This window comes from Ursus maritimus (genome assembly GCF_017311325.1).
Source record: "Ursus maritimus isolate PB19 chromosome X unlocalized genomic scaffold, ASM1731132v1 scaffold_X1, whole genome shotgun sequence".
NCBI classification, from domain to species: domain Eukaryota; kingdom Metazoa; phylum Chordata; class Mammalia; order Carnivora; family Ursidae; genus Ursus; species Ursus maritimus.
Window position 1 is genome coordinate 72,259,792 of NW_024423319.1, and position 26,597 is coordinate 72,286,388.

A 26,597-nucleotide genomic window follows, 5' to 3' on the forward strand; every position below is an offset into this window, starting at 1 on the left:
GAACCCGGCATGTTATTTTAAGTTTTCTAGTGCGCACGTTAAAAAAGTGAAAAGACAAAAGTGAAATTAATTTTAATATCTTTAACCCAACATATACAAAATATTAGCACTTTAACACATCAGTGTAAAAATTGAGATTTTTTATATTCTTTTTTTCGTGTGTTCAAAATTGGGTGTGTATTTTCCATTTACAGCACATGTCACCTCAAAGTAGCCACATTCAGGGGTTCAATAGCCCCTGTGGCTAGAGGCTACACTATTGAACAACGCAGTCCTGCACTTTTGAGCTGCCTCCCAACTGATCACTTATTTTTCCATTCTTAGGACACTAAGCACTAGATAAGACCCAGGCACTGGGGTAGCTGGAGGGGTATAAAAATTAATCAGATTCATTCTAGTAAGGGAAATAGCTTGGTATATCACTAGCTCTGATACGCTGTCGTAGGTGCTCTGACAGCCAGCCACAAAAAGTGAAAATTTTCAGTGGCTTGGTAGGGGAGGGGGCTCAAGGAAGATTTCACAAAATAAGTAACTTTGGAGAGGAAGCTGGCTGTGGAGTGACTAGAATTGCAGGTTACCGGAGTGTGTGAGAGACAGGGGTGTTTATGGGCGGGGGGGTGTAGGAGCCGGCCTCAGGGGTGTTTGAGGGAGGGGTGGGTGGGCGGGTGTGATTGTGTGTAGGAGCCGGGCCAAAAGGACATAGGGGTGCAGGGTGTGCGTGGGGGGGGGTGTAGGAGGGATGACGTGAAGGGGAAGAGGGAGGGCGAGGATTGGCTGGGAGAAGCCGGGGGCTCTAGCGGCTGGATGGACGGAAGCCGGAGGGGGGCGCCACTGGCACACTCGCGCGCTGACGACCGAACGCGGGGAGCGGCGTGGCGGCTGGAGCCGCTGGCTGCCCGGCCCCTCAACCGAGGGAGCGCCTCGCCAGGTCAGGCGCGCGCTTGACCGGCCCCCGCAGCGCACCTGCGCCCGCTCTGAATTCAACCTACTCCCGCCGACGCCTAAGCTCAGAGTCCACGGAACTTCCCAGCCCGGCATCAGCGACGAGGAGCGACCTGAAAACACGCAGGGCTGTGCTTGCTTGCTTGCTTTTAGCAGATGCCTACTACTTGTGCTAGGCAGCAGCGGACAAAGATGAGTCTATGGAAACGGTTGCCGGGGCCGGCGACCAGCGGCTCCCGGAAGTCCTTTGGCGCTTTGGTAACAATGGGGCAGCTTGACCAATACGGAGCTCCTTCCGGTTTTTTTCGCGCTTGCGGAGCTCTTCTTTACCAAGTTTGCCTTTGACCCCGGAAGTGAGGTCTTCAGCGTTCCTCCCTCCTCCAAGATGGCAACAGCTGAAGACGAGTTACTGCTGCCGCGGCTCCCCGAACTGTTCGAAACCAGCAAGCAGCTTCTAGACGAAGTGGAAGTAGCGACTGAACCCACCGGTTCCCGAATGATCCAGGAGAAGGTGTTCAAGGGACTCGACCTCCTTAAGAAGGCTGTCGAAATGTTATCGCAGCTCGACCTGTTCAGGTATGGGGGACCGCGTAATAATGGCTGAGAACGGAGGTAATAATGGTTACTAAGGGTGGAGCCATTGAGCCTGGGTGGAGGAAACCCTTTAAAAAGGCCTAGGAGCCTTTTATTCCTACCTCCCACTGCGATCTTATGTACATTGTTTACATTCTCCACCTGCCTTCGAGGTCGTTGATATCCCACGACTCTGCTCCCTGATGTTGGCTGTTTGCATAGGCGTTGGGTGTGAGCGGTCAGCCACTTTCATTCCTCCTGCCTTCTCCCTCCACACACCCACCGCAGCCCTCCCCTCCCACAGGAAGCGAGGGCTACAGTGTGAATGCCCATCCAGGCTTCACAGCCGCCTCTTTGCTCTTTCCAGCCGAAATGAAGATTTGGAAGAGATTGCCTCCACCGACCTGAAGTACCTGATGGTGCCAGCATTTCAAGGAGCACTGACCATGAAACAAGTCAACCCCAGCAAGCGTCTAGATCATTTGCAGCAGGCTCGAGAACACTTTTTAAACTACTTAACTCAGTGCCAGTACTATCATGTGGCAGAGTTTGAGCTGCCTAACGCCAAGAACAACTCAACTGATAATAACACTGCTAGTTCCTCCATGGCCTATCCTAACCTCGTTGCTATGGCATCTCAAAGACAGGCTAAAATAGAGAGGTGGGTTAATAGCTATAATTTGAGGACTGCCTTAATGGCAGTGCTGTTGGGGGGGGCATGTTTTTGGGGACAGGGAGGGGAACAGTGGTGTCTGTCACTCTTTTGGTTCCTATTGAGCATTAGGCCCTGGTGAGAGTCTGCTGTCCTGAGTTTTTCAAGAAGCCACTGCTTTTGTTGAGACAGTCATACCTAACCCAGCCATCTAACCCCTATTACCCCGTGGTTGCCAACAACAGAATGTAGTATAGCATAGTGTCTCCCAATCTTTTCCCACATCACAGCATAGCATTATTCATACGTACAGTGGGGTAGATATCTCTGAAGGGCACAACATCTTGTAGCTATAACCCATTGATGATCCGCTGAGTGAGAAGTTCTGTTCAAACATTAATGGATCGGGTGTGTAGCATCCTGAGCTAATCTTCATCCTAGCACAGCTTCATCCTGTGACCTTGAACAAGTTGCTTACTCTCAGTCTTAAATAACATTTAATGAGTGCTCACAGTGTCTAGGAGGCACTCTAGGCACTGCACATACAAACTGAGTGTGGGTGTTCATATGAGTATGGGTGGTCTCCACCTTGGAGGAGTGTATAGTCTAGTGAGGAGAAGAGGTATAAAAGCAAAGTAGCAGTATAAAATGATGTGATAGAGAAATGCACGGGTACTGTGAGAGCAGAAAGGAGGGACACCTAAGCAAAGAGGGAGCAGGAGAGAGGAGAAGGCTCCCTGGAAGAGGTGACTCCTTAATGAGTTGTGTAAGGATGAATAGGAATATTATCTAGAGGAAGAGGAAAGGAGGGCATTAGCTAGCAGAGGTAATAGTGTTAGTAAAGCCACAGGGGTGTTTAAGAGCACAGTGCTGGGGTGGGGATGTGTGGGTGGGGAACAACTGTAAGTGATTAGATGATGCTAGAACATGAAGGGGGGCTGGTGGAGAGAGGGGAAGAAATGATGTTGAAGACTGTTGTGGGGTCCAGACCAAGGAGAGCTTGGGATGTGAGGAAGGGAGAGGAATAGCCCTGCTGCAAAGAACTTGGGGAGGGATTTGAATCTCAGTTCCACCATCTAATCACTCTCACTTTGGGTAAGTTGCTTAATCTCTTGGTGCCTTCATTTCCCCAGCTGTAAAATTGGATAATAATAGGTCTTTCTTCATAAAGTAGTTTTGAAGATTAAAAGAGAAATACATAAAAAGCACTTAGCACAGTGGCGGATGCAGTATACAAGTATATAAGTATGCCAGGTCAGCTGCTGTTCTGCCTTCCTAGCTGAGTACGGGTTGTGGAGTCAGGGCCTGGGTCTGAGACCCAGCTTTACTTAGAAGTCTTTGGACTTTGCGCAACTCGTTTAACCTATCTGAGCCTCAGGATTCTTCATGTGTGACATCGTGTTCAAAGTAATCAGGGTACTTGTCTTGTAGGCTTAAGAAACATAACATAGAGCACATAAAACAGCGCAGTATCTGGCACAGAGTTAATATTCTGTAAATGTCTTTGCTAGTAGGCCATGCCAAAGAACGTAAACTTCAGTTGGTGACTGGGATCCCCTGGAGGTTTTTGGTTTGGGGGTTTTTTAAGGAGTAATGTGGGTCATACTTGCATTTTGACTAGCACACACTGGCAACAGTTAGGAAGCAGCATGACGGAGTTAGGTCACAGTGATGAGGCCTCACTGCGGCAATGGCAGAAGAGATGAGGGGGATGTATTTATTTAGAAGGGTTGAATCTGCAGAAAACCTGGTGATCGGTTAGTTCTGGGAGGTGGGGTAGACGGAGGCAACAAGGAAGATGTCCATGTTTCTGTCATAGACGCATGGCTTGTGGAACTCATTAAGATGGGGAATAGAATGGAGCGCCTGGGTGGCTCAGTCGTTAAGCATCTGCCTTCGACTCAGGGCGTGATCCCGGAGTCCTGGGATCAAGCCCCGCATCGGGCTCCTCTGCTGGGAGCCTGCTTCTTCCTCTCCCACTCCCCCTGCTTGTGCTCCCTCTCTCGCTGGCTGTCTTTCTGTCAAATAAATACATAAAAAATCTTTAAAAAAAAAAAAAAGATGGGGCATAGAAGGGGAAGAACAAATCGGGATAGGAGAGCAAATGAATCCAGTATTGAGCCATGTTGCATTTAAGGTATCTAGGAGTCCTCCAAGTAGAGGTATCTGGTAGTGTGTAGATCAGAGGAGGGGTCTGGGCTACGGAGCTGAAAATTGATTCATTCATTTGGCAAATATGTATTGAGCCTTTCTTGTGTGCCAGGAACTATTCTAAGTAATGGAGAAGCAGATAAAATCCATGCCCTCATGAAGCTTTTATTTTGGTGAAGGAGACAGACAATAAGCTAGTAAATAATAACGGAATTTCAGATGGTATGGTCTACAAAAGAATAACGAAGTGTAGTTCAGGGTTTGTTTGTGACAGTGAGCAATTTTTGAGGAAACGGGATAGACTGATAGGAAGTGGAATTCAGCATCCTGTCTTTTGTAAGAAGATGGGGCAGCCCATTGGCATGTAACAGGTAATTTAAACAGTGAGTTTGGTATCCAAATAATTATAGTACACCCAAAAACAGGACTAGATGCCAGGGGGTTGTAGAGAAAGACCAGGGAGTGAGCACATCTGGTTGGAGGGATGAGGATGAGGTTTCAGCATGTAATGCATTTGAGATGAGCCTTGAATTGTGCTTAAAAACAGAAATTACAGATTTCCTGAATGTAGAAGTGATAACACTCATCGTAGAAAGTTGGGAAAAAAATATTTTTTAAATCAAAAAGACCTTAATCCTAGCACTCAGAGATGATCCTTGTTAACTTGCTGATGTATTTCCTTCCAGATACATAGTTATTTTAGTTAATACATTTGGAATAATACTGTATATATAGTTTTTTTTTATCCTTTTCGAGCTAACATTATATTGTGAACATTTCCCCATGTCTTTTGAAACCATGATATTTAATGGTTGCATAATATTCCATCCCATAGTTGTACCGTAATTATTCAAACTAATCTTTTATTGTCAAATACTTAGACTATGTATAGGTCGGGGTCTTTTTTATTTGTTTTTGTTTGTCTTTGCTCTTCTAAGTAGTATTAGGAACAGACATTTTTAATGCCTCTGTCACTGTTTCCGTAGGATAGATTTCTAGAAGGACTAGTGACTAGATCAAAGGGTTTGAGTATTTAAGACTCTTGATGGTAGCAACATTGCTTTCCACAATAAGAAAGTTTTAGAATATGTCCCACTGCACTGGTCTTAGATGTTAACACTTAGAGAATCCAGTTAGGAAAACCAAAAAAAAAGGTATCTCATTGTTTTTATTTCCATTTCTTTGGCTAGAAAGCTTGGTCTTTGAACATGTTTTTAAAATGTCTGCCAGACAAGATAATAGTGTTATCTTTATGCTCATGGCTCCCCCATTTACATCACTAGCCCAGACCTTTCCTGACCCTCAGACTCATACTTCCAGCACCCTACATGGATGTTTCACAGGCATCTCAAACTCAACACGGCCTCAATTGAACCCTTCCTTGGCTTCTTCAACCCCCACTGTGCCCCCACACGCGGGTCTTCACTGTCTCCGTGAGTGGCGTCACCATTCACCTAGGTGTTTAAGCCAGCAGCTAGGAGTCAGCCTCAGTTCCTCCCTTCTGACTCTACATATCCGGTCCGCCAACAAGGCCTGCCAGTTCTAGCTACAAAATGAATCTTAGGTCCTGTTTCTCTGGATCTCCACTGTCATACCTCAGTGTAGGCCACTAGCACTTCCCCTGGAAGAGCCAGACCACTAACTACAAGGCCCTGTACGGTCTTTCACCTGCTTGTCTTCAGTCTCACCTTGTCACTAGATTCTAGCCACAGTCACCTTCTCTCAGTCCTTTGCACAGACCCAGCTCCTTCCTTCTACAGTCTTTGTACGTGTTCTCTTTGCATGAAATGCTCTTCATTGTTCTTTCTTCCTGGGCTTTGTCTTTCTCCTCTACTGGAATGTATACTCCTTGAGGGCAGGAGCTGTTTCTCTCTTGTTCACTGTGCTATGCCTCGCACAGGACCTGGCATACAGGAGGTGCTCAGGAAACATTTCTTGTTGACAGGCAGGAGGAACAACAAGAGCAGAAGCCCACGGCGGGGTAACTTGAGGGTATGTACAGGGCATGCAGAGGAGTCTGGTTTGGCAGAAGCTAAGAGTACCATGGTCAGAGGTCTGCAGACGGAAGTGATGTGTGTAGCGTCCTGAAAGGGAAGAAAGAGGCAGAAAGACAAATTAACATGTTATAATAGTACTTCAGCTGGGAAAAGAGATAAAAATGAAGTGACAGCAGTCAAAAGTATTACTTTTGCAAGAAGCATTGATATGATTAGAAAACACACTGTTGACATCCTTGTTTATTTTCTGTAAGTCCTCCCTCCTCCCCCACGCCACGACTTTACGTACTGAGGCCATCCTACATAAAACATCTAAATGGTACATCCTCTCTCAAGGCCCATTTCTTCACGTATCCTCTCTACTCGGATTCCCATCTATGAGAGTGGGAGTCTGGTTAATTAACCTCACCATCGTTCTTGTGACAGAAATAGAGAAGTAGAAGCTGGGTAAGCAATGAGCCTAGTGTTCTACTTACCGAACTTAGATTCTGAAGTGACAACTGGGTGTATGCCCGTAGACAGATGGAAATGTAACTAAAACTTAGGAGACTAGTAGCTAGTGCTAAAACTTCAGGAGCTTTGGTGGGGATGGATTACCGAGGAAAAACATGGAGAGAGAGAAAAAGCCAAGGATAAAATCTTGGGGCAGATTAAGGGAGAAGAAAGAGGAAGGAAAGAGCAATCAGAGGTCAGAGACTCTGCAAGGTGCTTATAGAAGCCTGGGGAAGAGAGAGAGCAAATGTCTTGTACTCTTTGAAACTTCTCCCTGTCCAGCCCTCTCCCAGATACTGTAGCACTTCGTTCAGGTTACTTATCACAGTGTAACTATCAGTCATTCTCTAGACTTGAAATTCCTAAAGGTCAGAGACCTGGACTCATTGCATCTTTGGTACCGTAATTGCATCATTGTATCTTGGGGCCCAACCCAGTAAGTGGATCATAGTAGGTACTTGAGGTATCTCGGGAGGACCAGTTAGAGTGTTTATCAGAAAGATGGAAGCAATGTGGTGTTGCACATAAAGCCTGGACTTTGGAGTCAGATGGGCCTGGCGTGGCCAATCCAGTTTCCTCCACTTAATAGATGGGGCATCACCTAGCCCCTCCTGGCCTCCTTTTTCCCATCCCCTGACAGTATCTGTATTCTGTTGCTGCTTATGAAGTACTTTCATGTGTATTGTTCCATTTGATCCTCTTAACCCCAGGAAGCAGATCTTATCTCCATTTTAGAGCTAAGGATGTGGGTTACGAAAATTTGCTAGTCCAAAGTTACACACCTCCTAAGTGTCCAGGCTACGCCTTAAACTCAGGTCTTCAAATTCCCAGTTCTTTTCACTATAGCACAGAAAAGAGAAGAGTGGTCATTTGAAAGGACAGAACATGGGTTGAGGGAAGGCATTCTCTAGGATAGGGGAAAGGCACCAGTAGAGTGAAAAGTTGTAACTGCTGATGACAGGGTGATTGACAGTGAGAGGCCTGGGAAGATGTGCGTAGGGACAGGATCGACAGCAAAAGTGGAGTGGTAAAGACCTGGCCCTGGTAAAGACAGCGTTAGCTCCTTAAAGATGAGGAAAGGTGAAACTACAGAGATTTTAAGGTAAAGAGGGACGTTGAATTCTGTATCGGTTGGCCATCGGTGAGTGTGATGGTGGCGTGGAATCCACCAAAGATGAACAGAAGGATAGCTGAGCACGAGTGACCACTCAGCCAAAGTTTGATCATTTGAATCTGTTGTTGACTCATTTGGCACAAATTTATAATTCATTAGTTCTCTGCAGCAGCTTGAAAACAGAAAAAGGGAGTGGGGAAAGTTGTCCCGAGTCAGAAGGGTGATAGGCATTGGGGATTCTAAGGTGGTAGGGAGTGTTTCCATGTAATGGCTCACCGTGGGAAATCTAGAACAGTGATGAAAGGCCTAGGACAGTGGTTTTCAGTCTGTTCCTTGGAGCTCTAAGAATCCATCACAGTGCCTGGGTAGGGGGGTTGTTGGGAGCCCTCCTCTGATTTAACTAAGGTGGGTTTTTATCTGCTTATTACTTATTGGACTTCCAAATAAGCTCTCATAAGAAGAAAGGGTTCTTTGGCTAAGCCCAAAAGGTTTCAAAAAATACTGGCCTAAAAAAAAAGCAAGAGTGGAGGAGCCAAAGTTTCAAAGATGACAGGAACGGAAGTCACAGGAGCGAGGAAGTAAAGCAGCAGCCCGTGAGTGCGGTTAGACTGCGAGCGCGCAGAGAATGGGAGAGGAAGCACAGGAACCTTATTCAAAGGACCGTAAATGGACCCAGATTGACCCTGGATTGTATACATTGTAAGGCCCTGGTAGGTTTTTTCCTGCTGTAGGTACATCTAGGAAAGAGGGCGGGGGTAGGAGTGGGACCGGAATTGAATGTTCTCAAGTGATACCTGTAAGAGCGTTCATGAACTAGGAGTTTACCTTTGCGGTGTTTTGCTCAGAGGCTACGGATGGTGGTGCCGTGACGGTGATGGGTAACCACATAGAAACTGTTCCACTTGTTGGGTAAAGGGATCAGAAGAGCCTAAAAGGTCTGTATAATAAAGAATGTCTCCAGACCAGTGGTTCTTGACTTTTCATGGGTCATGGACCTTGTTGATAACCTAATAAAAACAATAGACCTCTCCCAGGCCCAAAAAAAAAAAAAAAAAAAGTAGAATTCTGCATAAAATTTCAGGGACTTCAAGGCCCCCTTCCCCCCAGACTGTCTCCGTGGAGCTCAGGTTAAGAACTCCGGATTTGGGTGAACACCTGCAGAGGAGCGTCTGATTCCGGAGATCTAGATTGGGGTTCCAGCCAGAGGTATTTCAAAAGACTTCTCTTGGAAATTGTGGAACTTTTCCTTGACTCCTGTCTCTCTCTCAAGCCTTTACAGCCAGTAAATCTGTTTTATATTTTAAATACATCCACAGCTCACCATCTCCCTATTTCAAGTCCCTATCTCTCGTCTAGATTGTAGCAATAGCCTCTTAATTGATTTCTCCGCTTCCGTCCTTGCCTCCCCTCCCCCCCAGTCTGCACTCCGCACGACAGCCAGAGTGGCCCATATAAAACAAGTTTTCATGTCACTCTATTCATGTCATGTATTCTATTCAAAAGCCTCCAGTGGCTTTCCTGTCTCAAAATATCATGGTATTTGATATTTGGGGTCTTACAGCCTACAGGGTTCTACAGATTGTAGCTCTGGCTTTCTCCCTCACCTCACTTACTATCATTTCTTCTTCGCTCCATGCCAACCACACTGGCCTACTTTCCGTTTCTCAAACCCTTCAAGCCAGGCTGTCTCCCACTCCGGGACCATCATATTTCTTTTCCCCCCCGAGAACCCTCTTTCAGATACCGGCACGGCTTGCTTCCTGATTGAAGTCTTTGCTCCAACATCACCTCCTCTGATCACCTTGTATGTAATAGCTCTTCTACTTTGGTACCACCGTTCTGCCCACTGTACCTTGCTTTTTGCTGCTTCGTGGCACTTAACTGCCACCCGACTCATCACCTGTTTTTGTCGGCTTCCACCAGAACGAGAGCTTCAGGGGAGCGAGGACTTTCTTGTGTGCACTGCTGGTGTCCGGCCCTGAGGACGGTGCCTGTCACGCAGTAGGTGCTCACGAAGTACTTTCTCAGGGAATGAATGCATCCTGAAGAAGGCAGGCAGCATGGTTGTGAGTCTGTACGTTACATTAGGTGAGTCAGGGGGCGCCTGGCTGGCTCCGTCAGTAGAGCATGTGACTCGTGATCTCAGGGCCATGAGTTCAGGCCCCATGTTGGGTATAAAGCTTACTTTAAAAAAAAAAAGTGATCGTATAAATAAAAGCACTTAGTCTAGCATCTTGTCCTTGAGAAAAATACCCCAAAAAAGAGAGTGTTTCCTTGGTTCAAACAATAGGATTCCCTTAGTAGAAGGAAGAGCCACAAGAGCTAAGGTGGTTTTGCCCAGAAGAGAAGAAGAGATGACCACTTTTTTTAGGCTCTTTCCCAAGGACTTCCTGTGTCAGTGGCAGATAAACAACCCCGAAGACTCTGTGACTCTTTGAAGCTGCAGTTCCCCAGTGGACACCAATGTTAGGTATCCAAGTTAGTAAGGGTCGATGCAATAAAATGGCTGAGGGACTCCCATCTCTAAAGAGGATGGGAGGAGTTGCTCAGATCAGGTCACTTCCGTGTTTTTGTGGCTTTAGAATGTCTTTCGCAGCCCCTGCTGATCCCTTCCTTGCCTTGGCAGTCTTGAGGACTTGCAGCCTTGGTGGCGAGTTCTGGGGTCTAGAACCGGTATTTTTCCAAAGTGGAAACTGGCGGGCGTACTTACTGCCTGGTCACTTGGCAAAGGTAACCCCTTACGGTGGCCTTCTTTGAAGGAATACCTCTTTATTTTTAAGTTCGTGGCTAATGCTTTCGTGTGAAACAGATACAGGCAGAAGAAGGAGATGGAGCATAGGTTGTCTGCACTGAAATCTGCTGTGGAAGGTGGCCAAGCAGATGACGAGCGTGTTCGTGAATATTACCTCCTTCACCTTCGAAGGTGGATTGGTATCAGCTTAGAAGAGATTGAGAGCATTGACCAGGAGATAAAGATCCTGAGAGAAAAAGACTCCATAACAGAGGTAAGCCTGGTCACTGCCTATATAGCTCAAAAAGGGGCTGTCAAGAGATTTGAATGTTCTACAGGAGAGTGATCGAATTTAAAAATCCTTTGAAGTTTGAAGTCTCCATAAAATCATTGTCCTTATTAACCTTAGGGAAGGAAGGCGGAAGGATCCCTAGGGCAGCCTTCTCTCTAGCTTCCAGTAGCGTTCCCCAGCGCTTTCTGACCTGTGACACACTTCGAGCCATGTGTGATTTCGTGACCTAAGTTGGTTCGGGCTGTGGGGAGTCCTGACCGCTGAAGGGAATGCAGAGGAAGGTTGGCCTTTAAAAGCTGTGCTTCACTGTAATAACCAAAGGAGAAGAGGAATGGGATGGGAATGGAGAGGGAAAGTGGGACTGGAGGGAGGAGGGAGAGAAAAAAGTAGAAAGAAGAAGATAAAAGGAATGATCGGGAATATATTTAGGTTGGAGGGAGGAATCCGAATTTAACCTTACACAGTGACGCGCTCTCACCCCCTTAGATCCCCCGAGTATGAGACACAGAAGGACTTTTCCATGCAGAAGATGTTGGGTATCCTGATAAAGAAAACCTGGTGTGACACAGCTTTGGCAGTCTTTGAAAATCATCACCCTGTTTTGCAGCTGCTGCTTCAAAAGATTAGGCTCTGCTGCCACTTCCTCTGTGGTTCAGCATACAAACATGGATTGAGTTGAATTTATCAGCTCACCACAGGCATTTATTTAAGTCCTCAGAGAAATCTCTTCCTAATTTGATTTGTACTAATTATCCCAGGAGCTTAGGCCTCCGGGTAGCATCAACCTCGTTCCTCCTGTTAAAGGATCAAAGAATAAACAGTTAGGATTCTAAGGCCATAAGGCCCCTAGAGCATATCTAGGTGAGTGGCTTGCAGGCATTTTGAGGCTGGACTCTCGTGGGTCCTCCCCTGCCCTGTTTGTCGTCGTTGTTTAATGCTCTCTTATTTGGTACTGGGATTGGCTCTGGAAGTGATGAACCTAGACGCAAGTGAACTCCTTTTCCCTGACCATGCTTTGTTTCAGTATGCCCCCGGATAGCCAAGGTTCCTTCAAACATTTCTATACACCGCTCTATGAAAACTACCAACACATTCTTTCCCCCTTGCCTTTAGGAACACCCTCTTCTAAAAACCTAGGGGTTCTTGACAATTAATTGCATAATTACATTGGAGGGGGGTTTTAGAAGAAGGGTCTTAATAATTCAGCTTTAGCACTGAAGGCCAGGCTGAGGAAAGGGACTTCAAATTCAGCTCAAGGGATTTAGCTGGACCATGGAAAAGCCTTTGGAATCTCCTTCTTTGGAGGGGAAGATTTTAAAGCCAAGTAATTTTTTTACTTTCAGTGAGATGATTTCTGGGAGAGCTTTCTCCTCCTTTTCATTCAGCAGGGTACTCCGGCCTCCTCAGGAGAGCTAAGCGGCCTCCGCCATAAGTATTCTGCTGCTCGCTCTGAGAGACTGAGAAATAGGGAGCAGGCAAAGTTTGAATCTAGGGCTTTTCAAGCACCTGAAGACCTGCATAGTGGGGTAGGCAACATGGCAAAAATGTGCTTCTGATAACTTAATTTCCTTTCCAGGCATCAACTTCTCATTCACCTCGTCAGGACAGACCGCCAATGAAACCCTTCGTTCTCACTCGGAATGTGGCCCAAGCCAAGTAGGTGGTACTAGAAAGTGGGTTGCCTTTGTAGGCCCCCTGCCTTTATGGTTCAGTTGCAGTGCATGAGTAGTGGACAGAATGGGCGTTGTTAAAAGGCCATGTCCTCGCCTGTGGTGGCTGTTCCTTCATCAGAGGGATGGTATCTCTAATACTTTCTGTACATCTCTCTTCATCAGACATTTCCCTCACAAACTCAAGCTTAACAATAGGCCCGAAAGGAAACCAACAAAAATAAATAAATCAGAAAGAGGGAGGGAACCTAATGGAGAATTGCATACTTCACTTGTTTCCCATATTGCCTTCAGCTCCAGTTCTCAAAAGGCCGTATTTGCCTATTTAGGATTTAATTCTGAGTTCTTGAGATGCTTTTCCATAAGGTGGCAGGAAAGTCTCCTTCCTCTGTGTCCCTTTTAGACCCACCAACTAGAAATACCCCTTCCATGCTATCACCACTGCTCTGTGGGACACCGGTCTCTGGGCTTGCGTTCTGGGCGATGACCCTGAGCTACTTACCTTCAAGTGAAAGCTCTTGACCTCAACGCACCTTCCTGAATGCCTCTTTCTACATATCCTCACAGGAGTTTACAGAGCTCCTCAGAAGATGGCTGGGCAGGGGAACAAGGATGAAACAGACACAGGTTTTGTCACTAAAGAGAAGAGGCTTTTTAATAGTGCAATTTAGGTTTCATTTTCTAAATGTAATGTGATTTTTGCAGAGTATTTGGAGCTGGTTACCCAAGTCTGGCATCTATGACGGTGAATGACTGGTATGAGCAGCATCGGAAATACGGAGCATTACCAGATCAAGGCATAGCCAAGACACCACCAGGTATGCAGGGGGAGGAGGAAAATAGTTACACTATTGGTTCCTTGCTCCCTAGCAATTAAATTCAGACCAAGTATTGTTGCCCTTTAGGAGCAGAAGTAATGTGGACAAAGATTCTAGGCAGTATTTCTTACTTTATTTATTATTAAGATAAATAGCAGATGATTCTGGCAGGATGGGGGCAGTGGCTGCCTGATTTTGGAATCCTTTCAGATGTCCTGGCGTTAAAAACAGACTGAGCAGCTAGGGAGCAAAAGCGAAAGTCCCATGGATGGCGGTTCCACCTCTGCTAATGGCAGAGTAGATTGTTTCGAGGCCAGTCCCTCCCACAGATAAAAATTACAGACTGAAGAAATTAAGACAGCTACCCAAAGGACCTAGAGAATGAGTAAGAGCAGACACAGGCTAGAGGGCGGTCAACACGTAGAAGAAGGGAATGGTTGAAATTTCTTGAGGGCAGGGTCTTTGTCTTAACTGTATTCTTGGTGCCCAACTTGGGAATTAGATCATGGTATATACTTGGAGGCATCTTTGGAAGGGAAAGGTGGAGAGGTTGGCTATTATAAAGATGGAAGCAATATGGTATATTAGAAAAAGCATGGACAGACCTGGGGTAACCAGTTATTCCTGCCACTTAATAGATAGGACATCATCTAGCCCCTCTGAGCCTCTGTTTCCTTATCTTGTGTATTATCTCATTTGCTCCTCTTAACAATCCTGTGAAGCAAACATTTCTATCCCCATAATAGGATGAGGAAATGGTGTCTGAGAACTGACTTACACAAAGTCAGCATGGCTAGAAAGTGACCAGGCTAGGATTTGAATTCAGGTCTTAAAATTCCCAATTCCAGGGCTATTTCCACTATAGCACAGAGAAGAGAAAAGTGGTCACTTGGAAGGGTTTCTTGTTTCTTACAGCTTCTCACCCGTTGGCAGTCTGCAGTTATGGTGATAGGTGGGGGTAGGTGAAACTTGGATAGAAACGTACAGTCTTCGGTTAAGAAATGAGAGAAATGAGACGAGATCCCATAAAGGAGAGAACCACGGAGGAGGAGCCCTGATTCTCTATATACACCTCGCCTAAATCTCAGGCTGACACCTAAGCTGTGCATGCCCGGGGTAGTCTCCAAGTGTCCTAGCTAGGGCTAAAATAACTGAATGGAGGATGCAGCTGCTGCCCAATGCAGAGGAAAGAGAATTTAGAATTGTGGTTCTAGACAAACGAACTGCCTGCTAGAATGAAAAATCTGTAGTCTTTAGAGGAACGAAACAGAATTCAGAGTCTCTACAACCTACCATTCGTGAAGTCTGGGATGTAATCCTAAGCCACTATACATACGGGGGAAAGAAAAATAGGAAAATGTGACCTATGCTCAAGAGGAGAAGCAGTCAGTGGAGACCAACCCTGGATGACGCAGATGTTGAAATTCTCGGACAAGGACTTTAAAGCAGCTTATTTGCATGCTCAAGGGCAGAGGGGAAAATATGTTTGTAATGAATGAAAAGAAATCTCAGCAGGTGATGTCTAATATAATTTTATATTTACAAACATACCTGCTTCCCAGAGGCAAGTATTATTTTAGTCCGTGTGGACTGTTGACCCCTCTTGAGATTATAACATACACATTCCTAAATCATTGTGGGTAGACTTTCAATTATCTTAACTTGTTTCTGGACATGTAACGTGTTTATAACCCTCTTAATTTTTAGCAACAATTAGAAAATATCTCCTATTAAAAACACTTCACAAGTTCTCCTTAGTGTCAGCCATTGCTGGCATTCTGTCACTAGAGAATCCAGCGATATCTAGTATGATGCAAGCTTTCAAGATAGCCTGAACATTAAAAAGTTGGCCCACTAGTTGTATCTGATGGATGTAAATCTGCTTCCTAGTTCAGTTTGAGTCAAGAGCTAAAACTGTGATGAACCTAACTGTCTTCTTGGTGGGTAATCATTGAAAATAAAGATTTTATTTTCATGCTTAAAAAAAGAAACTAGGAAAAAGAAATAGCAGCAGCAAAGTAGAAACTATTCACAAAAAAATTCTCAAACTGAAAAATACAGTATCTCCAGTTTGGAAACCCATTAGATGAGCTCAATACCAAATTGACAGTAACAGAAGGAAGTGTCATTTAACTCGAAGATAGATCAGTACCACTGAGGCTGAAAAAAAAAACTGGAAAAAGGTGAACAGAGCTTCTGTGACCTGTGGAATAAGGTAAGAAGTTCTATCATATGTACAATTGAAATACCAGTAGGAAAGGAGAGAGAGAGAGAAGGGGTCAGGAAAAAAAAAATTGAAGAAATGATGGCTGAAATGTTGCCTAAATCAGTGAAACACAAATTTACAGATTCAGAAATCTAATCAAGCCCCAAGCAAGTTAAATACAAAGAAAACCACACATAGGCACATTATGGTCAAACTGCTGAAAACCAAAGAAAAAGAGAAAATCTTGAAAGCAGCCAGGGATAAAGGACACATTACATTTAGAAGAACAATGATATGAGTTGTTTCTGACTACCCATTAGAAACAGTGGGAGCCAGAGACAGCAGAACAACGTCTAGTAAGTGTTGGGGGAGAGGGAGAAGACCTGTCCCCCCAGACTTTTAGACCTAGTGAAAATATCCATCAAAATGAAGGCGTAATTAAGACATTTTCAGATAAAGCTGAAGGAATTCTTCACCAGGAAACTGGCATCATGAGAAATTCTGAAGGGAACGAACTACATATGGCTTCTTCAGGCAAAAATTATAATATCGTCCAGGGGGGATTCTACTGTATGTAGATGTAACATACCTAACAGCCACAGCAAAAATGACAGACTAGGTGGAACCATTTTCTGTGAGATTCTTTTGTTTTATGTAAAGTAGTACGGATTATCTGTTGCTGTGTAACAAATTACAATGTCACAACTTAAAATAATAAACATTTATTGTTTATTTTCTGAGGGTGAGGAATCTAGGATCAATTTCACTGGGTGATTCTGGCTTAGGATCTCTTAAGGGTGTAATCAGGTTGTCAGCTGGGGCAGCAGTCTTCTGAGAGCTTGACTGAGGCTGGAGGATCTGCTTCCAGCTCATTGGCTATTGGCAGGAGGCCTCCCCTTGTGGGTCCCTCCATGGGGTCGCTCACAGCTAGGAGCTTCCTTTCACCCACAGTGAAAGATCTGAGTGAGAATGATCAGGATAGAAGCCCCAGTATCTTTTATAACCTAACATTGGAAGTGATGTACCATGACTTCTGCCATATTCTGTTGGTCACATAGTGTGGGAGGGGACTCCGTAAAAGCATGACTACCAGGAGGCCGAGATAGTTGGGGTCCATCTTTGAGGCTGCCTCCCACATAGTTCAGTATTAACTCTTAAGTAGACTGGAAAGTTAGGAAGGAATATTGTATTACCTAGAGCAACCGCTTAAAAATACTGCATCAAGGGGCGCCTGGGTGGCTCAGTCGATTGAGCATCCAACTCTTGATTTCAGCTCAGGTCATGATTTCAGGGTCATGAGATGGAGGCCTGTGTAGGGTTCACGCCCTCTGCTTGGGACACTCCCTCTCCCTCTGCCCCTCCCCCTGCTCACACCCCTCCCCCAATGAAATTGAATCAAATTAAATAAATAAATAAATAAAATCTTCTAAAAAAATAATACATCAAGAGAATAAGAAGACAAGCCACAGACTGGCAGAAAATATTTACCAAAGACACATCCGATAAAAGACTTTTATCCAGGGGTGCCTGAGTGGCTCGGTTGGTTAAGTGTCTGCCTTCAGGTCAGGTCATGATCCCATGCCCCACATCCGGGTAGTCTGCTCTTCCCTCTACCCTTCCCCCTTGCTTGTGATCTCTCTCTAATAAATAAATAAAATCTTTTTTAAAAAAAGACTCTTATCCAAAACATACAAAGAATTCTTAAAACTGAACAATAAGGAAACAGACACCCCCAATTAAAAAATAGGCAGAAGGCCTGAGTAGACACCTCACCAAAGATCTACAGAAGGCAAATAAGCGTATGAAAAGAAGCTCAACATCGTATGTCATTACGGAATTGCAAACTGAAACAACGATACCACTACACCCATATAAGAATGGCCAAAGTCCCAAACACTGACAACACCAAATGCTGGTGTGGATATGGAGCAACAGGGATTCTCATTCTCTGCTGGTCGGGATGCCAAGTGGTACAGCCACTTTGGAAGACAGTCTCTTACAAAACTAATCGTAACTCTTACCATACAATCCAGCAGTCCTGCTCCTTGATATTTACCCAAATGAGCTGAAAACTGAGGTCTACACAAAAACCTGCACACAGGTGGTTATGGCAGTTTTATTCATGGTTGCCAAACTTTGGAAGCAACCAAGATGTCCTCGGTAGGTTGAATGGATAAAGTGTGGCACATCCAGACAATAGAATAGTATCAGTGCTTTAAAAAAAAAAAAAGCTATCAAGCCATAAGAAAACATGGAAAAAACTTACATACATATTATCTGGAAACAGCAAAACTGGAGAGACAGTAAAGGGCTCAGCAATTGCCAGGGGTTAGAGGAGAAGCAGGGACAAATAGATGGAGCACAGAGGATTTTTAGGGCAGTGAAACCAATCTGTATGATAGTATAATAGCAGATACATGTCATTATACACATTTTTCCAAACCCATAGAATGTACACCACCAAGGAGGAACCCTGTTGTACACTGTGGGCTTTGGACAACACTGATGTGGCAATGTGGGTTTGTTGATTGTAACAAATGTACCACTCTGGTACAGGAGGTTGATAGTGGGGGAAGCTGTTCCTCTGTGGGGGCAGGGAGTATATAGCAACACTGTATTTTCCATTCTGTTTTACTGTGAACCTAAAACTACTCTAAAAAGTGAAGTCCGTTTTAAAAAATAATGCAAAGAGACAAAGCTATACAGTCAATAGAGAAAATAAGAGAGAAGAAAGTAAGAATGAATAGAGAGGCACAAAAAAAAAAAAAATGAGGTGAACAGAAAACCAGTAGCAGAATGGCAGATCCCATTCCAGTCATATCAGTAATTATCCTAAATTGTAAATGGAATAAATGTCCAAATTAGAAATCAGAGATTGATTTCAGGCTCAGCTGCATGCTGTCTACAAGAGATGCATTTTAATTTTAAAAGCACAGATTGGTTGAAAGTGAAAAGATGAAAAAGAATATACCATGCTGACGGTAAGCATAAGAAAGCTGTAGTAGCCATAGTAACATCAGATAAAGTAGACGTCAAGACAGAAGGTGTTACTGGATATAAACAAGGGCATGTCAGACCAATTAAAGGAGCAATTTATCTGGAAGACCTAGCAGTGAGAAACATGTTCATGTCTAATAAGCTTTTTTAAATTACATGAATTAAAAATTGATAGACTTAAATAGAGAAACAGAAATCTCCAGTCATAGTTGGAGAGTGTAATACTTCTCTTTCACTAATTGAAAGAATTCCTAGACAGAAGATCAGTAAGGACGTAGATGATCTGGACACTAGCAGCCACCTTTACCTACATGTGTACAATAGTATATCCGAGAGCCGCAAAGTACACCTTCAAATGCACATGGCACATTGACCAAGTGAGACGATATTCTGGGCCATCAAGGAAGTCTCAGTGAGTTTGAAAGATTGAAATCACGCTAAATATGGTCTCTGACCACAATGGAATTGAATTAGCAATCAGTAACAGCATACCTAGGAAGTCTTCTGGATATTTTTAAATTCAGCGACATCCTTCTACATAACTCACGGGTCAAAGAGAAATCACAAAATGAGAAAGTATCTTTAACCGAATGACAATGAAAATTTGCGGCATGCAACTAAAGCCATGCTGATGGGGAAATGTGTAACTTTCAGGACTTATATTAGGAAGAAGAGAAGGGGAAAGTTAATTACCTACGGGTCTAGCTTAAGAAGTTGGGGAAAACAAGAACAAAATAAACCCAAAGTAAAGCAAGGAAGGGAAACAATAACAGACGTAGACAGTCTAGGGGTGCAGTGGACATGATGCATACAAGTCACACGTAGGTGCGCCCTCGTGACCTGGCAGTTGCACTCCTAAGGTTATACCTAAGCGTAATGAGACCCTACGTCCACAAAAGGCTTGTACAAGAATGTCCATAGCAGCATCATTTGTATTACCCCAAGCTGGACGCTCCTCAAATGCCTGCACATGATGGAATGGATAAAGAAGTCTGGGTGTGTTCGCATAATAAAATACTGTTTAGCAATGAGGTTAAACTACCTCTAGTTCTTGAGCTGTCAGTGGCAGATATAGCAGAACTTTGCAAACGTAATCATGAGTGAGAAAAGCCAGACACAAAAGAACATAGACTCTCAGATTCCATTCGTATGAAGTACACAAACAGGCGAAACTTGTATAGGCTGGTTAAAGGCCAGTATAGTGTTCACCCTTAGTGGGGGATCATGAATGGAACTGGACCTGAGGGGGACTTCTGTGGAGTTAGTGTTTCCATCTGATCAGAGTACTGATTACATAGGTGTGTTCAGACGTGGAAATTCATTGAGCCGTGCTATGTTCGTGTATATGTCTACATGGATATTTAATAACACCAAAGAAACTCACGGGCAACATTTTTCTCTTTTTTTCTTTTTATTAAGATTTTGCTTATTTGAGAGAGAGACAGAGCATAAGCAGGGGGAGGGGCAGAAGGAGAGGGAGAAGCAGACTCCCTGCTGAGCAGGGAGCCCAACTCAGGACTCCATCCCAGGACCCCAGGATCATAACCTGAGCTGAAGGCAGACGCTTAACCAGCTGAGCCCCCCCAGGCGCCCCTCATGGGCAACATTTTCAATAAAGTAGGTCACAATGTATCCCCATGAACTTCAAAATAAAAACAGATAAGGGCAAGTCACTCATAACCACAAGATCAACAAGTGATTGGCATCGGCGTAGGAGAAAGCAGAAAGTGTTGACAGACCCACCTGAGAGACCTGACAAACAGCAGAATTCCAAAACAGCGAACACATTCCCTCCACAGTGTGGCAGTCCAGTTTAAGGACAGCAGTTGAAATGGGAGGAGCTTTGCCCTCCACAAAAACAGGGGTGTACAAGGGACCTGTGGGCAGAGTCTGAAAGAGATGGAGAAGTCCAGTCTTTAGTGAAGTCCTGGAAAGAACCCACCAGATCTTGCTTCCAGGACCAGGGTCCCACACTGAGGGGAAGTTGCTGAGGGTAGAGTTGACATTGAGTAGAACAGGGACCATAAAGAAGAAGGAAAGGGAAGGTTCAGATAAAAGTGGGCGAGAGGACCAGAGCCAGTGAAGCAAGTCATGGTGTTTTTTCACCAGACATAAAAACGGTAGAAGGGAAGCCTCTGGGAAGTTAGAAAAGCCGCCCTGAACCATACTTTCTAAAAGTTCAGGAGAACTTATTCCACGTAAGAATGAACAGCAGATGCTGGTGCTGGTTGCACAGCTCCGAATATACTGAAAGCACTGAACTGTACTAAGTGGGTGGATTTTTATGGAATGTGAAATATGCCTCAATAAAGCTGTGAAAAAAATCAAACACAAAATTACCAAGGTCATATCCCACACAAAATCATTATGGGGGGTGGGGGGGGTCAAAAGCATTCCACAAAGACATGCTCAAAAAACAACAAATCTAAAACATGTACTGTTTTTAAAAATTGGATGAAGTTAATATGTGTACTGCTAAAAATATATATATTGTTTAAAAATTTGTTGGAAGGCATTAAGAAAACTGTGTAAGACAGGAACAAACAATATAAAATAGGATTCATAAAACACAGAAATGTGGGGACAACTTGGGAGAAATAAGAATTATTTCAGAAGTGAAAGCTAAACCAGAAGCTAAACCAGAAGAAAATAAGAATGGGTAAACATTACAGAAAATGCCTGGCTAAGGTAAAAGGGAAAATGTTTAAAATAAAAAAGAAACAAAGATAAACAACTTGAGAAAAAGTGGCAGGTATTAAAGATAGCAAAGAGGATTTGACTTTTGGATAGTAGGATTATCTGCAGAAGAAAACCAAAGCAAGGAAAAAGAATAAATGCTAAAAACTAATGGTAAAGAAACTTTCCTGGAATTAAAAAAAAAAAAGATTTACTTTGATAAAACACACCATGTACCTGAGACCAACCACAAGACACACTGTCATAAAATTACTAGACCTTAAAGAAGAAAATAAAATGCCTCAGACATTTCAGCAAAAACAGCAGATGATTTATAAAGGAAAGAAAGATCACCCTCCAACTTTTGTGACACCAATGCTTTATGCCAGAATAAAACGGAGTAACATATATTTACGGTACTCAAGGGGAGGAATGTGAGCCAAGGACGTGGTACCTGGTAAAAGTGACTGTTAAGTATAAAGGGTACGGACATTTATCAACATACAGGAGCTCAGGAAATATTGTTCCCATGATCGCCTCCGAAGGAATTTGTTAGAGAATGAGCTTCAGACAACCGAAATGATGAGAAAGACATCCACTAAGGACTGGTGGAGAGTACTAGTCACTTGTAGAACTAAGACTAAAGGGGGAGTTAAAAGGGAGGTAATAGAGTATGTAACGTTTATCTGCTCAGTGCTCAGGTAATGTAGATACAGTACAACTGTTTTTAAAAATGGAGAATTGGGGAAAGCATATGCAAGAAAAAAAACTGTTCTCAGTAATTATATAGGTGGGAATGTTAGTGTTATTCCAACACTGTGTGTAATGTGAGATAATATAAGTGAGCAATTAGGCGATTTCTAATTCTATCCTCCTCTGTCTTTGAGAAGTAAGACTTTTAGTGTGGAAAAATACAGATGAAAAAAGTTTAAGTTAGAAATAAAACAAACCGGTAGTGCTGAATAGTAACTCATGAGAAATTGTATTGAGGAGTAAACACACACACAGCTTGTGGTCTTGAAATACCATTCCCATTAAAAGAAACCAGGATGTCTTAGAGAAATCGCTAATTCCAGGTCTGGGGCAGGAAGTAGACAAGATGAGCTGGGAACATCTTGTTACAAAGGAAAGAAATTTTCAAAGATAACTAGGGTTGTAGCAGTAGGACTCCGAAACCAATTTGAAAATGTTTCCACTGGCTTCAAAGAGGGTAATTGTCAATAGCAATGAGCACTTCCAGAGCCCACACCTGGGTTTCTAAAATCATTCTCTGGGTAAAAACAACAACAGGGGGGCGCCTGGGTGGCACAGCGGTTAAGCGTCTGCCTTCGGCTCAGGGCGTGATCCCGGCGTTCTGGGATCGAGCCCCACATCAGGCTCCTCTGCTGGGAGCCTGCTTCTTCCTCTCCCACTCCCCCTGCTTGTGTTCCCTCTCTCGCTGGCTGTCTCTATCTCTGTCAAATAAATAAATAAAAATCTTAAAAAAACAACAACAACAACAACAACAACAGGGGCGCCTGGGTAGCGCAGTCGTTAAAGCGTCTGCCTTCGGCTCAAGGCGTGATCCCGGCGTTCCGGGATCGAGTCCCACATCGGGCTCCTCCGCTGGGAGCCTGCTTCTTCCTCTCTCACTCGCCTGCTGTGTTCCCTCTCTCGCTGGCTGTCTGTCACATAAATAAATAAAATCTTTAAAAATAAATAAATTAAATTAAAAAAAAAAGAAAAGAAAAAACAACAACAACAACCAGGGCCCCTTAGGGAAATGGCTGCTTCTAGGCTGGGGCAGAGAATATACAAGATGAGCCTGAAGCTCCTTTTAGCACTAGAAAATAAAGAAGCACTAAAACAAAAAACAAAGAAGCAATTTAGGTCTGTTAATGGTACACAGGCCAGCTGAAAGAACTCTTGCTGGCCAAAGCGGGAAGAATTCGAGCAGGAAAATAACAGTATTGGATTACAATACAAAAAAATCAAATAAATGTCCATGGGTCTATAGTGAAAGAAATAAATGATCAAATAAATAAATGGAGAAGAGACAAAGCTCCCCTGCAGAAAAATTCTAAATAATGTGTGTATATATTCCCGTCTCAAGGATGTGGAGCATAACTCCTCACCCCTGAAGTGTGGGCTGTTTAGTGACTTGCTTCGAAAGACAACAGTGGAAGGAGTTGGGAACCTTAGAGACACTGCCTTAGTCAGATGATCTAGGTTAACATCAGCAGTGAGAAGTGATGTTGATGGTGTGTTGCCTTGATTTGATGTGATGAGAAAGGCACTTCAACTTTTATGATACTCTCTTCCCAAACCCATAACCCCGGTCTAATTATGAGAAGAACATCAGGCAGCCCTGAATCAAGGAACATTCTGCAAAATACCTGATGAGTACTCCCCCAGACTGCCCAGGTGCTCAGAAACAAGGAATAGCTGAGAAATTGTCACAGCCAAACAGAGATTAAAGAGACAGAGGACCAGATGTACTGTGGCATTCTGGATGGGATCCTGGAACCAAAAAGGATGTTAGGTAAAAGCTCAGGAAAAAAGTAGTATAATAGGGGAAACCGGGTACAGAGAGGAAGGAACTCCTTGCTAACTTCTGTTTTTTCTATTAATTTAAAACTATTCTAAAATTTAGAAGCTTATTTTAAACATATTTTTTAGAAATCATTGCAGTTGGTTAAAACCCATCAAATCCATGAGTCATAATTATATTTAAAAACAAAAATTGTTCCGTTTCAGAGGAGAAGGAACCCATCGATTAGCTTGACAAGTAGTAAATAAAATGAAAGAATCAAGCGTCAATCTTGTCTTTTTTCCCCTGGGCAACTACATAGTAGTAGATGAGGGGAAGCCTGTCTGGAAAAGCGTTGTAAGTAATAAAGAAATGTTAAAATTAGGAGTATCAACTTTTTGAAACCCCCAGAAAATCAGTGAATCCAGGCATTAAGCATCAACAGCTGCTAACATCACAACACATGAGACCCAGATGTTATGCGCCACCTGATGAGGGAACACAGCCCCCGCTAGAGTCCTTCCGAAGGGATCAACCATGAGTCAGATCAGGCATCTGTATCCACTTGCCAGTCTGCAGAAACACGGAAGACCCTGTTGGACTGCAGCACGACTATGCAGTCAGCAAGATCCAGACTTGGGGAAACTCTACAGGTCAAATGCTCCAGTTTTCTTCAACAGATAACTTGTAAGGAAAGAAAGGGGTGGGATTGGAGCCTGTAGATTAGGAGGATATGAAAATATTTGTAAATGAGCAAGACTAACCTTAAAAACATTACGCTAAGTGAAAAAAGTCAGACCCAAAGACCGTATATTGTTTGATTCCATCAATAGGAAATTTCCAGAATAGAGACAGAAGGTAGCCTGCTGACAGCCAGGGGCTAGGGGGAGGGAAGGAATGTGAATCAACAGTACCTGGGCACAAGGGAGCTTTTTGGGGTGATGGAAATTGTTTTTCATTGGCGATGGTCTCACAACTCTGTACTAAAAATCGTTGAGTTAAAAGTACAAATGGACATCTCTGGCATCTACGGATGCACACTTGGGTCATAAAGCTATAATAAACTTCAGGAAGTTACTAATTTAAAGGTTGGTATAGTGGTTACCCTTTGGGGGGGGTCTGATTTGGAAGATGCTCCTGGAGAAGCTTTTGGGATAGGTACAGAAGCTCTGTTTCTTGGCCCAGATGGAGAGTACAAACGTCTAGCGTCTGTGTAAAAACTTAAAAAGTGTGTGTGTGTGTGTGTGTGTATTCCGGTATCTTTTATTTTACAATAAAAATTGTTCTAAAAAAAAGAACACAAAGCTCATAAGCTGTTGGAAGAGATCAGATTCCCACGTTTCATTTTTTCTCATAGTAATGAGAATCTTTCTCATGGGCGAACTCAGGGTAGCGGGGAAATGCTCCTTTACGTCACAAAGGGAAAATAAAATGAATGCAAAAGAGGGACGTGGCAGTTGCTTTAATACCTTTTGGGTGTACACTGCATAACAGGTGCCATTTGGCCTTCAGGCCCTGTTCCAAGCAAGTGTCAAAGAGCACAGATAGTCTTCTAGTACGTTCAGCTGCCCCGTGATTTACAATTTCACACACATGCGCGTGCGCACAGAAATGTGTAGCTATAATAAAGGACCTGGCTGGAGGGGGGAAAGTCACCTGCAGTCCCTCCTTCCTGACGTACCACAAATCATGACATCCTAAATATTTTTTGCTTGAGTCTTTTTGGCTGGCTGGGGTTCTGTTGGGCAGTTGGTGGTTTTGTTTTGTGTGTATGCAGGGGTGGGGGGAGAGGGGCGGTGTTTGGCCTTTTTAGCAAGAAATCTTTCCCAAAATAGAATTCATTCTGCGAATGCAACTTTTCTGGTTTTGCCTTCTTATGCGGATCACTCAGAGCATCATTTCTTTTTTTTTTTTTTTTAAGATTTTATTTATTTATTCGACAGAGATAGAGACAGCCAGCGAGAGAGGGAACACAAGCAGGGGGAGTGGGAGAGGAAGAAGCAGGCTCATAGCGGAGGAGCCTGATGTGGGGCTCGATCCCATAACGCCGGGATCATGCTCTGAGCCGAAGGCAGACGCTTAACCGCTGTGCCACCCCCAGAGCATCATTTCTTAACTATGATTTAACAGGTCATGTATTCAGTACCAGAAGTGTTCTCCGCGATCCTCCTGGCCCTGGGGTGGGCAGGTAGCAGCTGCCTGCCTTGTCCTCACCTTATGTACGCAGTTGTGTTCAGAGTGGCACAAGGCTCCTGACGTTCCGTCAGTTTCTCAGCCCTGCTTTCTCGTTTTTTCCACTCCAGCAGAGCTCAAAGGAAGTACTCAGCAACAGGAAGATCAGGAACAAAAGGAGGAGGATGAGGATGATGAACAAACACTCCACAGAGCTCGGGAGTGGGATGACTGGAAGGACACCCATCCTAGGGGCTACGGCAACCGACAGAACATGGGTTAGCCCCCCCACAGCAAGATGGGACTGCAGGGCTCACATCTGCCCTGCCAAGGAAAGCTGCGCGGTCTTCCCCTCCCTCGGCTTCTGCTTCAGCTGTGTACAACGAAGGCAAAGATGCTTAATCTTGCTTTGCATTCAATAAAGTGTCAAGCAATTAAGTGTGTGTTTGTACCCTAGCTGATGAGCCGGTGTCCTTGTTTGGGCATTCTCCTCATCATGGTGTGTTCCAGTTTCTTAAGTGGAAAAAGTACTGAGAAGTGGCTGTATAATCAATGGCTGTGTGAATTCTCTTTAAAACAAATAAGAATAAAAGTCCCTTCTATTA

General features: G+C 44.0%; 1 protein-coding gene and 1 long non-coding RNA gene across 3 annotated transcripts; both read left to right on the forward strand.

Annotated features, from left to right (window-relative positions):
- Positions 1–887: 887 nt before the first annotated feature.
- IGBP1 (immunoglobulin binding protein 1) lies at positions 888–26,597 on the forward strand. 2 transcript variants are annotated; one of them, XM_008712272.2, is made up of 6 exons: positions 888–1,518; positions 1,883–2,176; positions 10,731–10,926; positions 12,521–12,600; positions 13,320–13,432; positions 26,127–26,597. In XM_008712272.2, exons 1-6 carry the CDS (start codon positions 1,328–1,330, stop codon positions 26,273–26,275), a joined length of 1,023 nt encoding a protein of 340 aa, XP_008710494.2. In that variant the 5' UTR covers positions 888–1,327; the 3' UTR covers positions 26,276–26,597. The 2 variants fall into 2 exon arrangements, with proteins under 2 accessions (XP_008710494.2, XP_008710493.2); XM_008712271.2 differs by having other exon boundaries at positions 889–1,518; positions 26,124–26,597.
- On the forward strand, positions 2,202–10,650 carry LOC103682602. The gene is made up of 2 exons (XR_005834957.1): positions 2,202–9,127; positions 9,649–10,650. It is a non-coding gene; the product is annotated as an uncharacterized LOC103682602 (long non-coding RNA).

Bases quoted from the DNA above. Each gene is read 5' to 3' on its own strand.
- IGBP1 (XM_008712271.2), top strand. From the start codon at position 1,328: ATGGCAACAGCTGAAGACGAGTTACTGCTGCCGCGGCTCCCCGAACTG. The intron at 10,927-12,520 runs GTAAGCCTGGTC...TTTCCTTTCCAG, and splicing joins AAAAAGACTCCATAACAGAG to GCATCAACTTCTCATTCACC. The intron at 13,433-26,123 runs GTATGCAGGGGG...TTTCCACTCCAG, and splicing joins CATAGCCAAGACACCACCAG to CAGAGCTCAAAGGAAGTACT.